The following is a 16,674-nucleotide window of genomic DNA, read 5'->3' on the forward strand; positions in this document are numbered from 1 at the left end:
TTTAGTTCATTTACATTTAAAGTGATTATTAATAGGTGTGTACTCATTGCCATTCTGTTCATTGTTTTCTGGCTGTTTTGTAATTCCTCTACTCCTTCTTTTCTTGCTCTCTTCCTTTGTAATTTGATTATTTCCTGCATTAGCATGCTTAGAGTACCTTCTCTTTATATTTTGTGTATATACTATGGGTTTTTGCTTTGGGGTACCATGAGGCTTACAAAAAACAACTTATATTTATAACAGTCTATTTTAAATTGATAGCTTAAGTTTGAAAGCATTCTAAAGCTCTACATTTTCACATTTTGATGTCACAGTTTACACCTTTTTATCTTGTGTATCCATTAGCAAATTATTGTAGTTACATTTATTTTTACCACTTTTGTCCTTTAACTGTTATGCTAGCTTTATAAGTGATTAACCCATCACTTTTACATTAGATTATACTGAATTTTACTATAAATTTACCTTTACCAGTAAGATTTATACTTTCATGTTTTTGTTACTAATTAGCATCCTTTTGTTTCAGCTTTAAAAAGTACCTTTAATATTTCTTGTAAGGCCAGTCTTGTGATGTTGAACTCCTTTAGCTTTTGATCATCTGAAAAACACTTTATCTCTCCTGTAATTCTCCCCCTCCCCAGTTTTATTGAGATATAATTGACATACATTACTATATACGTTTAAGGTGTATAGCAAAATGATTTGACTTAACAAACATCAACTCAGTTGTTCTGAAGGACAGCTTTGCTCAGTAGCATACTCTTGGTTTGCAGCTTTTTCTTTCAGCACTTTAAAAATATCATGCTACTTCCTTCTGGCCTGCAAAGTTTCTCCTGAAAAAATCTGCTGATAGTCTTATGAGGGTTCCCTTGTATGTAAATTGTTTTTCTCTTGCTGATTTTAAGATTCTCTCCTTGTATTTAAATTTGACACTTTAACTACATGTAATATGTCTTAGTGTGGGTCTCTTTGGGTTTATCTTATTTGGAATTCTCTGGATTCTTGGATCTGGATGTCTATTTCTTTCCCCAGGATAGGAATATTTTCAGCTATTATTTAAAATGAGTTTTCTGCCCGTTTCTCTCTCTCTCTCCTCTTTCTGGGACCCTTATAATGCAAATGTTGGTCTGCTTGATGGTGTCCCTTAAGTCCCTTAATCTATCATTTTCTTTTCTTTCTCTGATTTGATGAATTCCAGTACCTTGTCTTCAAGTTTACTAATCCTTTCTTTTGCTTCCTCTAGTCTGTTGTTAAACCCCTCTAGTATATTTTTCACATCAGTTATTATATTCTTCAGCTCTGTGACTTCCATTGGTACTTTCTTATATTTTCTATCTTTTGTGGAAGTTCTCACTTTGTTCATCCAATGTTCTGAACTCATGAGCATCTTTAGGACCATTATTTTGAACTCTTCATCAGGTAAATTACTTATCTGTATTTCACTAAGGTTTTTTTCTGAGATTTTATCTTGTTCTTCCATTTGGAATATATTCTTGACTTTCCGTGTTGGTATGTATGCATTAGAGAAATCAGCCACCTCTCCCAGTATGAAGTAGTGGCCTCATGTAATAGATAAAATTATTGTTCAACCCTGCCCTAGTTGGTTCTCTCTCAAACCTTTGTGTTTGTTTAAGCAGCCTACTTTAGTCTTAGTAGCTCCAAGAAGGGAGGGTGTTCCTAGATCTGTCAGTGTCCCAGAGAGGAGAATCTGTCTTTCCCCTCTGTGCTGAGCCTTGGGGTGATAGCCAGTTAAGAACTGTTTCTTTGTTTGCTACTGTCCCATTGAACCTGTGAATACAAGCCTCACTGGCCACAAGAGCCAGTCTGTCAAAGGATGTGTCCTCAGGGTGGCAGCCACAAAAGCTGGGTCACCAGATATTTACACAAGCTCCTTTCTCAGAGACACTGGCGACTTGGGGCTGGGAAGATGGAAAGCATGAAGATGATACTTGCCAGCTTCCCTGGTCTCTGGAGAGAACTGTAGTCATCCTCTATGTGTGTGTTAGAAAGAAGCCTGGCCCACAGGCCACAGCTATGAAGGTAAGAGGCTTCTTGTAGAGAAGGATTGGGACTTTCAAGTCCGTTGCTTCTCTGCTGTACCCTGGGGTGAGGTGGTTAAGAAGTCTTCTCTATTTGTTACAATCCTGTGGGACCTGTGAGTGCAAGCCCTGCTGTCCACCAGTGCCAGGTGATCAAGGGGTGTCCCCTGGGTGGCAGCTGCAAAAAGCAGAACATGAGAGGAGTACACAAGCTCCTTTCTGGGAGATACCAGCAGCTTGGAGCAAGGGAGACTGTAAAGATGGCACCTGCCCGCCTCTGTTTTGGAGAGTGTTTCAGTAAGTCCCTGGAGATGTATTAAATTAGATGCCTGCCTCTCGGGCTGAAGCTTTAAAATAAGCAAGTTGGCCTCTTTAACAGAAAGACTGGGTACGTTTTAGTTGGCTGCCTCTGCTCTGGGCCAAGTGATTCTACCTAAGCCCTTCAAAAACTGTTTCCCAGATCACTATCAATCACCTTCTGGGTCTCAAGGAAACAAGCCCCACTGGCTTTCAAAGCTAGATGTTCTCAAAGTTAGAGGTAATTGTCTCTCAGGTGCAGGCCTTAAAAGTTGGGTTTCAAACCCTTTGCTCCTCAGGGAGAGGCTTGGAGTTGTGAGATTCCTCCAGATTGTGGGTCACCATGCCAGGGTTCATGGTGATACTGTGTCTCAGCCTCTCCTACCTAATTTGTAGGAATTGCTCAGATAGTTTTAGAAGAAACTGTTCCATATCTAGCTGTAGACTTGGTGTGAGAAGAAGTGAGTTCAGGATTCTCCTATGTCACCCTCCTGAACTGGAATGTTGGGGTTCTTTTTCGAATGGTTAGTAGAAAGAGAGGAGGACTTATGGGAAAAAAGGCAAGATTCACTCTAAAAGTAATCAAAGCCTGGGTACATTTTGTCAAATCAGTGACATTTCTAGGTTGGAAGTTTGAAAATTTTCAAAGAGATTCTAAGCCACATAGGATGGTGGTTTAAGCAAATCTTTGCTGGACAGTTATTTGTCCATTCTTTTCCTCTCTGCCATTATGGAATTGTAAGACTTTCTGAAGAATTATCAGAGCAACATACTAATTCCATTCCTCATAGAATGAAAGACAGACTATAAGAAGAGTACTTATTCTCCAGAATTGGCAAAATGACAACTATCCACCTGGACTGTCTTCCTGCCAACAGTTATATAGCTTTCCCCCGCTGCCTCCCCGCCACACCTCTCTGAATGACTTTTCTAAATACAAACCTGACCATGTTTCTTGGCAGAAGAGACTAACTAGCAAGCTCTACAAGACCCTGTCTACTCCTTCAGGCCTTGTGTCTTTCTGGAATTGCAACCTATATGATCCAGCCATTTGGAACTGCCATCATTCCCCAACAAACCAGATTGGCTTATATCTTCACGACTGACTTCATGCTGCTCCTGATGCCTGTCTGCCTAGAGACACCTGCTCATCTTCAGAGACCAAGCCTAATGTGATGCTGTGAAGCCTTATCTGACCACTTACTCTCCTTTGTTAACAAAATGCACGCATTTCTCTTGGGCATATAACTAGGAGTGGAATAGCTGGGGCACAGGGTGAGCAATTTTTAGTTTTAGTAGGTACTTCCAAACAAATTTCCAAACTGATTGCATCAAAATGTGTAATTCTACCAGGAATTTATAAGTATTCCAGTTGCTTCACATCCTTGCCAACATTTATTGTTAGCATTCTTTTTAATTTTAATCGTTCTGATAGGTAACAGTGTTTCATCATGCTATTAATTGGCATTTGCCAGATGACTAATGATATTATCTTTTTATTGGCCGTTTGAATACCCTCTTTAGTGAAGCACCTGCTCTTTGTATATATTTTGGATTCTTTTCGTGGATGTATGTATTGTAAATATCATTATCCAGTCTGTGGCTTGCCATCTTACTCTCTTTTTTGGTGTCTTTTGATGAACAGAAGTTCTTATATTTTTAATAAAGTTATTTATCTTTTTTTTTTCTTTTAAGACTACGAATATTTGCTATTCCACCTGGCAGCCATTCTGAACCAGAGGGTGAAGGACAGAATGAAAAGAAGCTTGGATCCCTGAGGACTGTGGGCTGCCATACATAGGAGAGAGAAGTAAGCATCTATTGTTATTAAGCCTCTATTTTTTTTTAAGCCTCTGTCTTTCTCAGTTGAACCTGAGCTTACATATCACCACAACAAACAAGAAACATTCTGCACAGAAGTACACTTACATATTTAAAGGAACTGGCTTTAACTGTAAAATTTTTACTTGGTGCTGTAAGGTATTTAGGAGCTGGGTTGATTGACCTCTAGCACCCATACTTATATAAGTATTTTAAAAAATACTCATATTTGCACATAACAGGCACTCAAATTCATACTGAATAAATACATGTGAGATAAAAATACATACCTTCTAAGATCGCTTATGATCAAGGGAATTTTAAGGTGCTTATATATGTATAAATATACATATATAAATCATAAATATCAACAGTTATTATGTGGCTTTGATGGAAAAAAATGAGGACTTTAGTATTACTGGAGAGCAGTAGCAATATCTAACAATGAAAAAGTTTTAAGTCAAGAAGTATTTGAGGGGCTGCCTCAGGGACCAGCTTTGTTTAACATCAGTATCAGCTCTTGGGAAAATGTGGCAAGCATCACAGAAGATACTAAATGGAGGGACTGTGAACACCTAGAACTGCTAGGACACAATCAGACTACTGATCTGATATATATTAAAAAGGTATCCATTTTTTAAGAAGGAACAGGAGAGAAAATCAAGGTCATAGACCTCAGGATTAGGAGCTGAGGCTGACAGATCAAATGACAGAATCTGTAAAACTGAAAAGACGACTCAGAAAAAGAACAAACAAACATATCTTGCCCAAATGCAAAGCTTTCTCTTTGTATAACTTCTGAATGTTCCCTGAATATTTATTTTTCAGTATGATTTATGAATTACCCTGCCATTGGCTGTAAAACACGAGGTAGACTGATTTTTATATCAACAAAGGATCATCAGAATTTAAGTATCACTGATTTAAGGAATTTCAAAAGAGAAATATTCCTTGCCACAGTTCCATGAGCAGATCCTAAAAGTAGCTGACTGAAATGATTAACAGCAGCTTAAGCAAGAGTCCCATTTTTGAAATTAGAATGAAAAAGAGTGAAGAAAGCATACATGAACTATGTGGGACATGATCAAAAGAAACAATATCCTCACTTTGGGAGTCCCAGAGGAGAAGGGATAAAGGGACAGAAATCTTATTCAAAAAAATATTGGCTGAAAACTTCCCAAATCTGGGGAGAGATACAGCCATCCAGGTATGGGAAGCTTAGAGATCCCACCCAAAGAGATCCTCACTGAGACACATTATAATCAATCTCTCAGAAATCAAAGTCAGAAAGAAAATCACATACAGGGAATTCTGATAAGGCTTTACATTTCTCAGCAGAAACCTTACAGGCCAGGAGACAGTGGGATGATACATTCAAAGCACATAAACAACAACAAAACTCATCCAAGGATATCTTACCCAACAAAAGCATGAAGGAATTTAATCACCACTAGACCTGCCCTACAAGAAATGCTAAAGGAAGTTCTTCAAACTGAAACAAATTAGTAGCATGAAAACATACTGAAATATAAAATTTACTGGTAAAGGTGAATATATATAGTCAAATTCAAAAAACTCTAATACTTCAATGGTGGTGTGTAAATCACTTTGAAATCTAGCATATAGGTTAAAGACAACAGTGTTGAAAATAACTATAGCTGTAATATTATGTTAATATAGTATTTATAAATATAATACATAAATGTATAATATATAAGTATAATTATATAAAAATATATAAATTGGGACATCAACATAAATCTGAGGGGGGCAGGTAATTGGGTAGAACTTTCTTATGTAATTGAAGTTATCATAGATGGTTATAACATATTATGAAAGCCTCATGGTAATAACCACAGACCAAAACTAGATAACAGATATACAATGATAAAGAGAAAAGCAAACTACTACAAAAAATCATCAACTCAAAAAGAAAGACAGCAAGAGGAACTAAGGAATGACAAAACTATCAGAAAGCAATTAACCTACTGGCAACAGTAAAGTCCTTAGCTATCAATAATTAATGTAAATGGGCTAAATTCTCCAATTAAAAGACACAGATGGGCTGAATGGATTAAAAATAAGACCTAACTATATGCTGCCTACAAGAGACTCACTTAAGCATTATGGATATTCACAAACAGAATGTGAAGGGATGGAAAAAGATATTTCAAGCAAATAGAAACCAAAAGAAAGCAGGGGTGGTTATATTTATATCAGACAAAATAGATGTTCAATCAAAAACTGTAACACAAGACAAAGTCATTATACAATGATAAAGGGGCAATTCATCAGCTATATTAATTGTAAACATATACGCACCCAATATTAGAGCATCTAAAAATATTGAACAATTATTAACGGACCTGAAGGGAAAAATAGACAGCAATGCAATAGTAGTAGGGGACCTCAATACACCACTTTAAACAATGGACAGATCACCCAGGCAGAAAGTCAAGAAGGAAATAATGGATGTGAGTGATGCTTTTGAACAAATGCACCTACAGACACATACAGAATATTCCATCCAACAGCAGCAGAATACACATTCATCTCAAGTGCACACAAAACATTCTCCAGAATACATCACATGACAGGTCACAAACCACATCTTAGCAAATTTAAGAAAGCGAAATCATACCAGGTATCTTTTCCAACTACAATGGTATGAAACTAGAAATCAATACCAGGAGGAAAGCTGAAAAATTCACAAATATGTGGGGATTAAATAACATACTCATAAAAAACCAATGGGTCTAAGAAGAAATCAAAAGCAAAATAAAAAATATCCTGAAACAAATGAAAGCACAGCGTATCAAACCCATGGGATTTAGCAAAGGCAGTTAAGAGGGAAGTTTATAGTGACAAACATCTCAAATAAACAACCTTCTTTACACCTCAAAGAACTAGAAAGGGAAGAAGACACTGAGCCCAAATTTAACAGAAAGAAGGGAATAACAAAGATCAGAGCAGTAATAAAGGAAATAGAGACTGAAAAGATAATAGAAGAGATCAATGAAACTAAGAGCTGGTTTTTTAAAAGATAAATAAAATTGACAACCTTTAGCTAGACTCATCAAGAAAAAGAAGAGTAGACTCAAAGTCAGAAATGAAGAATAGATGCTAAAATGGATATCCCAGAAACACAGAGACTACTAAGAAAAATTATATACAAATTGGACAACCTAGAAGAAATGGATAAATTCCTTTGAAACCTAAAATCTACCAAGACTGAATCATGAACAAAGAGAAAAAATTTGAACAGACTGATTACTAGTAAGGAGATTGAATTAGTAATCAAAAGCCTCCCAACAAACAAAAGTCTAGGATCAGATGGCTTCACTGGTGAATTCTACCAAATAGTTAAGGAATAACTAACGCCAATCCTTCTTAAACTCTTCCAGAAAAATAGAATGGGAGGGAACACTTCCAAACTCATTTTATGAGGCCAGCATAACCCTGACGCCAAAACCAGGCAAGAGCACCAGAAGAAAAGAAAATTGCAGGCCCCAATAGCCCTGATGAACATAGATGGATAATTCCTCAACAAAATATTAGCAAATCAAATTCAGGACGTTAAAAGTGGTAAACAGCATGATCAACTGGGATTTATTCCAGGGATGCAAGAATGGTTTAACATGACTCTTTTTGAATTATGGTTTTCTCAGGGTGTATGCCCAGTAGTGGGACTGCTGGGTCATATGGTAGTTCTATTTTTAGTTTTTTAAGGAACCTCCATACTGTTCTCCATAGTGGCTGTCTCAATTTACATTCCCACCAACAGTGCAAGAGGGTTCCCTTTTCTCCACACCCCCTGTAGCATTTATTGTTTGTAGATTTTTTGATGATGGCCATTCTGCCTGGTGTGAGGTGATACCTCATTGTAGTTTTGATTTGCATTTCTCTAATGATTCATTCAAAAAGAGTCATGTACCACAATGTTCATTGCAGCACTATTTACAATAGCCAGGACATGGAAGCAACCCAAATGTCCATCGAGAGATGAATGGATAAAGAAGATGTGGCACATATATACAATGGAATATTACTCAAGAAACGAAACGGAGTTATTTGTAGTGAGGTGGATGGACCCAGAGTCTGTCATACAGAGTGAAGTAAGTCAGAAAGAGAAAAACAAATACTGTATGCTAACACATATATATGGAATCTAAAAAAAAAAAAATGGTTCTGAAGAACCTAGGGGCAGGATAGGAATAAAGACACAGATGTAGAGAATGGACTTGAGGACACGGGGAGGGGGAAGGGTAAGCTGAGAAGAAGTGAGAGAGTGGCATGGACATATATACACTACTAAGTGTAAAACAGATAGCTAGTGGGAAGTAGCCGTATAGCACAGGGAGATCAGTTCGGTGCTTTGTGACCACCTAGAGGGGTGGGATAGGGAAGGTGGGAGGGAGACTCAAGAGGGAGGGGATATGGGGATATATGTATACATATAGCTGATTCACTTTGTTATACAGCAGAAACTAACACAACATTGTAAAGGAATTACACTCCAATAAAGATGTTTAAAAAAATCCAATTTACAATTGCATCAAAAAGCATAAAATACCTAGGAATAAATTTAACCAAGGAGGTGAAAGAGCTGTACACTGAAAACTGTAAGACACTGATGAAAAAATTAAGAATACACAAATACATGGAAAGATATTCTATGTCCTGGATTGGAAGAATATTATGAAAATGTCCATACTAACCAAAGCAATCTACAGATTCAATGCAATCCCTATCAAAATTCCAATGACATTTATCACAGAAATAGAACAATCCCAAAATTTGTATGGAACCACAGAAGACCTTGAATAGCCAAAGCAGATAATCTTGAGAAATAAGAACAAAGAAGCATTATGCCTCCTGATTTCAAACTATATTACAAACTTATGGTAATCAAAATAGTATGCTACTGGCATAAAAACAGACACATCAATCAATGGAACAGAACAGAGAGTCCAGAAATAAACCCATGCATATATGGTGAATTAATTTATGACAAAGGAGCCAAGTGTATACAATGCGGGAAACAACAGTCTCTTCAATAAAAGATAATGGGAAACCTGGACAGCCACTTGCAAAAGAATGAAATTGAACCACTAACTTATCCCATGCACAAAAATGAACTCAAAATGGATTAAAAACCTGAATGTAAAACTTGAAACCATAAAACTCCTAGGAAAAAACATAGTAAGCTCCTTGAGATTGGTCTTGATGATGATGATTTGGATTTGACACCAAAAGCAAAGGCAACAAAAGCAAAAATAAAAAAGTGAGAATATGTCAAACTAAAATCTTCTGCACAGCAAAGGAAACGATCAACAAAGTGAAAATGCAATCTACCAAATGGGAGAAAATATTTGCAAATCTTATATCTGATACAGAGTTAATTATCCAGACAAGATTGGGTGCATTCAGGGTGGTATGGCCGTAGTCCTAGAGAATGGACTTGAGGACACAGGGAGGGGGAAGGATAAGCTGGGACGAAGTGAGAGAGTGGCATGGACATATATACACTACCGAATGTAAAATAGATAGCTAGTGGGAAGCAGCCACATGGCACAGGGAGATCAGCTTGGTGCTTTGTGTCCACCTAGAGGGATGGGATAGGGAGGGTAGGACGGAGATGCAAGAGGGAGGAGATATGGGGATATATGTATATGTATAGCTGATTCACTATGTTATACAGCACAAACTAACACACCGTTGTGAAGCAATTATACTCCAATAAAACAAAACAAAATGTACTGATCCATGTTGTCCCTTCTAGACCTATTAAATCAGATTCTCTGTGTTTACGCCCCCGTCTTTTTTTTTTTTTAAACTATCAATGTGACTCTAGTTGCAGTCAAGCTTGAGGACCACTATAGGCAGATGTGACCATACACGGTAGGCGTCACAAAGTGTGAAGGGTGTGAAGGAGACGGAAAGAGTCTCTTGGGCTGGGAATATTTGGACTCACGGAACATACAGGATTTGAAATAGTAAAATAAGAGGATGAATGTGACTTTGAGAGGAGGAAGACATAGAAGTTGGCAAGAGCAACGGAGTTGTAACTGATGCATGGGAAGGAGTAGGTGGTGAAAATGAAGATAGTAGGAACTTTGCAGCCTACTGTGGTGTACTTAGAATAATAGAAAATTCAGGTCAGATGATGGTTTAGGGAAGGAAATGGGCAGCAGAAAACGTGTTTGGAGTTTAAGAAGTAGAAAGCAATGATTTGACAAGATGATGTGTCTCAATCTCCCTACTAAATTTTTTGATCTACAAATGAGAAAGAAGACTAATATTCAATAGAAGAAATTCTGCAAACCACACAATTTTGAGCACCAGTGGTGCCACCCACCCCTGATCCAGACTTTCCTCCTCCCAGTGTGGTCTTCTGAGCATGAGCCAGGCTTCTCCAGACCCCCACGTCCCCAGGCTCTTGCCCACCTCCCTTAGGGTCCTTGGTGACCTCACACTCCCTTCTCCTGGGCAGAGTAAGGAGTTGGTCCTACTATTTTCCCAGCAGAATATGGTGTAAACTTTATGGCTGCTCCCCTGATGACCCATTTTGTAAGTTATTAAACAAACCAAACTGCAAAAAAAAAAAAAAATTATCCAAAATATATAAAGAACTCACACACTCAATGGCAAAAAAAAAAAAATCCACTTAAATAGCAGTCAGAGGATCTAAACAGACATTTTTCTAAAGAAGACATACTGATGGCCAACAGGTACACGAAATGGTGCTCAACATTGGAAATGCAAATTAAAACCACAATGATATAGCATCTCACACCTGTTAAAATGGCTATTGTCAAACAGACAAGAAATAACAGTGTTGGGGAAGATATGGAAAAAAGGGAACTTTTGTGCACTGTTGGGAATGTAAATTGGTACAGTCACTATGGAAAATAATATGGAGCTTCCTCAAAAACTTAAAGACTCTAACTCAAAAAGATATCTTCACCCTCATGTTCATTGTGGCATTATTTACAATAGCCAAGACAAAGAAGCAACCTGTGTCCATCAATAGATGAATAAAGAAGATGTGGTGTGTACATACACACACACACATATACACACAGTGGAATATTACTCAGCCATAAAAAGAAGGAAATCTTGCCATTTTTGACAACATGGATAGACCTCAAGGGCATTATGCTAAGTGGAACAAGTCAGACAGAGAAAGACAAATACCATATGATCTCAGTTGTATGTGGAATCTAAAAAACAAATACCAAAAAAGAAAACAAAATGAGTGCATCGATACAGAGAACAGGGTATTAATTGCCAGAGGCTAGTTGCGGGGGGGGGGGGGTCAGTGAAATGGGTAAAGTGGGCCCACTTATAAAATTCTAGTTATAAAATAAGTCCTAGGGATGTAATGTACAGCATGGTGACTATAGTTAATAATACTGTACTGCATATACGAACGTTGCTAAGAGAGTAGATCTTAAAAGTTCTCATCGAAGAAAAAAAATTTTCCAACTATGTTTGGTGATGAATATTAACTAGACTCATTATGATCATTTTGCAATATATACAAATATTGAATCATTAGGTTGTACACCTGAAACAAATATAATGTGATATGCCAATTAGACCTCAATAAAAAGAAAACCCTAAAGACTCCACTAAAAAACTATTAGAATAAATGAATACAGTAAAGTTGCAGAATACAAAATCAATATCATGTGCATTTCTATACACTAACAATGAATTTTCTGAAAGAGAAGTTAAGAAAGCAATTCCAGGGGAGAGGAACCAAGATGGCGGAGTAGAAGGACATGCTCTCACTCCCTCTTGCAAGAACACCAGAATCACAACTAGCTGCTGGACAATCATCGACAGGAAGACACTGGAACTCACCAAAAAAGATACCCCACATCCAAAGACAAAGGAGAAGCCACAATGAGACAGTAGGAGGGGCGCAATCACAGTAAAATCAAATCCCATAACTGCTGGGTGGGTGACTCACAGACTGGAGAACACTTATACCACAGAAGTCCACCCACTGGAGTGAAGGTTCTGAGCCCCACGTCAGGCTTCCCAACCTGGGGGTCCGGCAACAGGAGGAAGAATTCCTAGAGAATCAGACTTTGAAGCCTAGTGGGAATTGATTGCAGGACTTTGACAGGACTGGGGGAAACAGAGACTCCACTCTTGGAGGGAACACACAAAGTAGTGTGTGCATTGGGACCCAGAGGAAGGAGCAGTGACCCCACGGGACACTGAACCAGACCTACCTGCTAGTGTTGGAGGGTCTCCTCCAGAGGCAGGGGTGGGGGCTGTGGCTCACCGTGGGGACAAGGACACTGACAGCAGAAGTTCTGGGAAGTACTCCTTGGCATGAGCCCTCCCAGAGTCTGTCATTAGCCCCAGCAAAGAACCCAGGTAGGCTCCAGTGTTGGGTTGCCTCAGGCCAAACAACCAACAGGGAGGGAACCCAGACCCACCCATCAACAGTCAAGTAGATTAAAGTTTTACTGAGCTCTGCCCACCAGAGCAACAGTCAGCTCTACCCACCACCAGTCCCTCCCATCAAGCCTCTTAGATAGCCTCATCCACCAGAGGGCAGAGAGCAGAAGCAAGAAGAACTACAATCCTGCAGCCTGTGGAACAAAAATAACATTCACAGATAGATAGACAAGATGAAAAGGCAGAGGGCTATGTACCAGATGAAGGAACAAGATAAAACCCCAGAAAAACAACTAAATGAAGTGGAGATAGGCAACCTTCCAGAAAAAGAATTCAGAATAGTTATAGTGAAGATGATCCAGGACCTCGGAAAAAGAATGGAGGCAAAGATCGAGAAGATGCAAGAAATGTTTAACAAAGACCTAGAAGAATTAGAGAACAAACAAACAGAGATGAACAATACAGTAACTGAAATGAAAACTACACTAGAAGGAATCAATAGCAGAATAACTGAGGCAGAAGAACGGATAAGTGACCTAGAAGACAGAATGGTGGAATTCACTGCTGCAGACCAGAATAAAGAAAAAAGAATGAAAAGAAATGAAGACAGCCTAAGAGACCTCTGGGACAACATTAAACACAACAACATTCGCATTATAGGGGTCCCAGAAGGAGAAGAGAGAGAGAAAGGACCAGAGAAAATATTTGAAGAGATTATAGTCGAAAACTTCCCTAACATGGGAAAGGAAATAGCCACCCAAGTCCAGGAAGTGCAGAAAAGGAAATAGCCACCCAAGTCCAGGAAATGCAGAGAGTCCCATACAGGATAAACCCAAGGAGAAACACGCCGAGACACATAGTAATCAAATTGGCAAAAATTAAAGACAAAGAAAAATTACTGAAAGCAGCAAGGGAAAAATGACAAATAACATACAAGGGAACTCCCATAAGGCTAACAGCTGATTTCTCAGCAGAAACTCTACAAGCCAGAAGGGAGTGGCATGATATACTTAAAGTGATGAAAGGGAAGAACCTACAACCAAGATTACTTTACCCGGCAAGGATCTCATTCAGATTTGATGGAGAAATCAAAAGCTTTACAGACAAGCAAAAGCTAAGAGAATGCAGCACCACCAAACCAGCTCTACAACAAATGCTAAAGGAACTTCTCTAAGTGGGAAACACAAAAGAAGAAAAGGATCTACAAAAACAAACCCAAAACAATTAAGAAAATGGTCAAAGGAACATACATTTCGATAATTACCTTGAACGTGAATGGATTAAATGCTCCAACCAAAAGACTCAGGCTTGCTGAATGGATACAAAAACAAGACCCATATATACGCTGTCTACAAGAGACCCACTTTAGACCTAGGGACACATACAGACAAAGTGAGGGGATGGAAAAAGATATTCCATGCAAATGGAAATCAAAAGAAAGCTAGAGTAGCTATACTCATATCAGATAAAATGGACTTTAAAATAAAGAATGTTACAAGAGACAAGGAAGGACACTACATAATGATCAAGGGATCAATCCAAGAAGAAGATATAACAATTATAAATATATATGCACCCAACATAGGAGCACCTCAATACATAAGGCAACTGCTAACAGCTATAAAAGAGGAAATTGACAGTAACACAATAATAGTGGGGGACTTTAACACCTCACTTACACCAATGGACAGATCATCCAAACAGAAAATAAATAAGGAAACAGAAGCTTTAAATGACACAACAGACCAGATAGATTTAATTGATATTTATAGGACATTCCATCCAAAAACAGCAGATTACACTTTCTTCTCAAGTGCGCATGGAACATTCTCCAGGATAGATCACATCTTGGGTCACAAATCAAGCCTCAGTAAATTTAAGAAAATTGAAATCATATCAAGCATCTTTTCTGACCACAATGCTATGAGATTAGAAATGAATTACAGGGAAAAAAAACCGTAAAAAACACAAACACATGGAGGCTAAACAATACATTACTAAATAACCAAGAGATCACTGAAATCAAAGAGGAGATCAAAAAATACCTAGAGACAAATGACAATGAAAACACGATGATCCAAAACCTATGGGATGCAGTAAAAGCAGTTCTAAGAGGGAAGTTTATAGCTATACAAGCCTACCTCAAGAAACAAGAAAAATCTCAAGTAAACAATCTAACCTTACACCTAAAGGAACTAGAGAAAGAAGAACAAACAAAACCCAAAGTTAGCAGAAGGAAAGAAATCATAAAGATCAGAGCAGAAATAAATGAAATAGAAAAAAAGAAAACAATAGCAAAGATCAATAAAACTAAAAGCTGGTTCTTTGAGAAGATAAGCAAAATTGATAAACCATTAGCCAGACTCATCAAGAAAAAGAGGGAGAAGACTCAAATCAATAAAACTAGAAATGAAAAAGGAGAAGTTACAACAGACACTGCAGAAATACACAGCATCCTAAGAGACTACTACAAGCAACTCTATGCCAATAAAATGGACAACCTGGAAGAAATGGACAAATTCTTAGAAAGGTATAACCTTCCAAGACTGAACCAGGAAGAAACAGAAAATATGAACAGACCAATCACAAGTAATGAAATTGAAACTGTGATTAAAAATCTTCCAACAAACAAAAGTCCAGGACCAGATGGCTTCACAGGTGAATTCTATCAAACATTTAGAGAAGAGCTAACACCCATCCTTCTCAAACTCTTCCAAAAAATTGCAGAGGAAGGAACACTCCCAAACTCATTCTATGAGGCCACCATCCCCCGATACCAAAACCAGACAAAGATACTACAAAAAAAGAAAATTACAGACCAATATCACTGATGAATATAGATGCAAAAGTCCTCAACAAAATACTAGCAAATGGAATCCAACAACACATGAAAAGGATCATACACCATGATCAAGTGGGATTTATCCCAGGGATGCAAGGATTCTTCAATATATGCAAATCAATCAATGTGATACACCATATTAACAAATTGAAGAATAAAAACCATATGATCTCAATAGATGCAGAAAAAGCTTTTGACAAAATTCAACACCCATTTATGATAAAAACTCTCCAGAAAGTGGGCATAGAGGGAACCTACCTCAACATAATAAAGGTCATATACAACAAACCCACAGCAAACATCATTCTCAATGGTGAAAAACCGAAAGCATTTCCTCTAAGATCAGGAACAAGACAAGGATGTCCACTCTCACCACTATTATTCAACATAGTTTTGGAAGTCGTAGCCACGGCAATCAGAGAAGAAAAAGAAATAAAAGGAATACAAATTGGAAAAGAAGAAGTAAAACTGTCACTGTTTGCTGATGACATGATACTATACATAGAAAATCCTAAAGATGCCACCAGAAAACTACTAGAACTAATCAATGAATTTGGTAAAGTTGCAGGATACAAAATTAATGCACAGAAATCTCTTGCATTCCTATACACTAATGATGAAAAATCTGAAAGAGAAATTATGGAAACACTCCCATTTACCATTGCAACACAAAGAATAAAATATCTAGGAATAACCCTACCTAGGGAAACAAAAGACCTGTATGCAGGAAACTATAAGACACTGATGAAAGAAATTAATGATACCAACAGATGGAGAGACATACCATGTTCTTGGATTGGGAGAATCAATATTGTGAAAATGACTATACTACCCAAAGCAATCTACAGATTCAATGCAATCCCTATCAAATTACCCATGGCATTTTTTATGGAACTAGAAAAAATCATCTTAAAATTTGTATGGAGACACAAAAGACCCCAAATAGCCAAAGCAGTCTTGAGGGAAAAAAACGGAGCTGGAGGAATCAGACTCCCTGACTTCAGAGTATACTACACAGCTACAGTAATCAAGACAATATGGTACTGGCACAAAAACAGAAACATAGATCAATGGAAGAAGATAGAAAGCCCAGAGATAAACCCACGCACCTATGGTCAACTAATCTATGACAAAGGAGGCAAGGATATACAATGGAGAAAAGACAGTCTCTTCAGTAAGTGGTGCTGGGAAAACTGGACAGCTACATGTAAAAGAATGAACTTAGAACACCCCCTAACACCATACACAAAAATAAAC

General features: G+C 37.9%; 2 protein-coding genes across 13 annotated transcripts in view; one reads left to right on the forward strand and one right to left on the reverse strand.

Moving 5' to 3' along the window:
* The window catches only part of LOC309615677 (uncharacterized protein), an 84,565-nt gene extending 69,674 nt beyond the window's left edge, over positions 1 to 14,891 (forward strand). For 2 of the 5 annotated variants that reach the window (XR_014236958.1, XR_014236960.1), the window contains one exon: positions 1,901 to 14,891. Coding sequence is in view for 2 of the 5 variants with exons in the window: in XM_082365741.1 (XP_082221867.1) it covers positions 4,032 to 4,137 (106 nt within the window). In the remaining 3 variants the exon portion in view is untranslated. The remainder of the gene's footprint in view (positions 1 to 1,900) is intronic. The other 3 variants (XR_014236959.1, XM_082365741.1, XM_082365742.1) reach the window with 3 other exon arrangements.
* FAM124A (family with sequence similarity 124 member A) overlaps positions 1 to 16,674 on the reverse strand; it is a 173,254-nt gene that overhangs the window by 84,736 nt on the left and 71,844 nt on the right. The gene's annotated exons all lie outside the window — the stretch shown is intronic.

The sequence above is a fragment of the Balaenoptera borealis genome (genome assembly GCF_965194805.1).
Source record: "Balaenoptera borealis genome assembly, chromosome: 18".
NCBI lineage: Eukaryota > Metazoa > Chordata > Mammalia > Artiodactyla > Balaenopteridae > Balaenoptera > Balaenoptera borealis.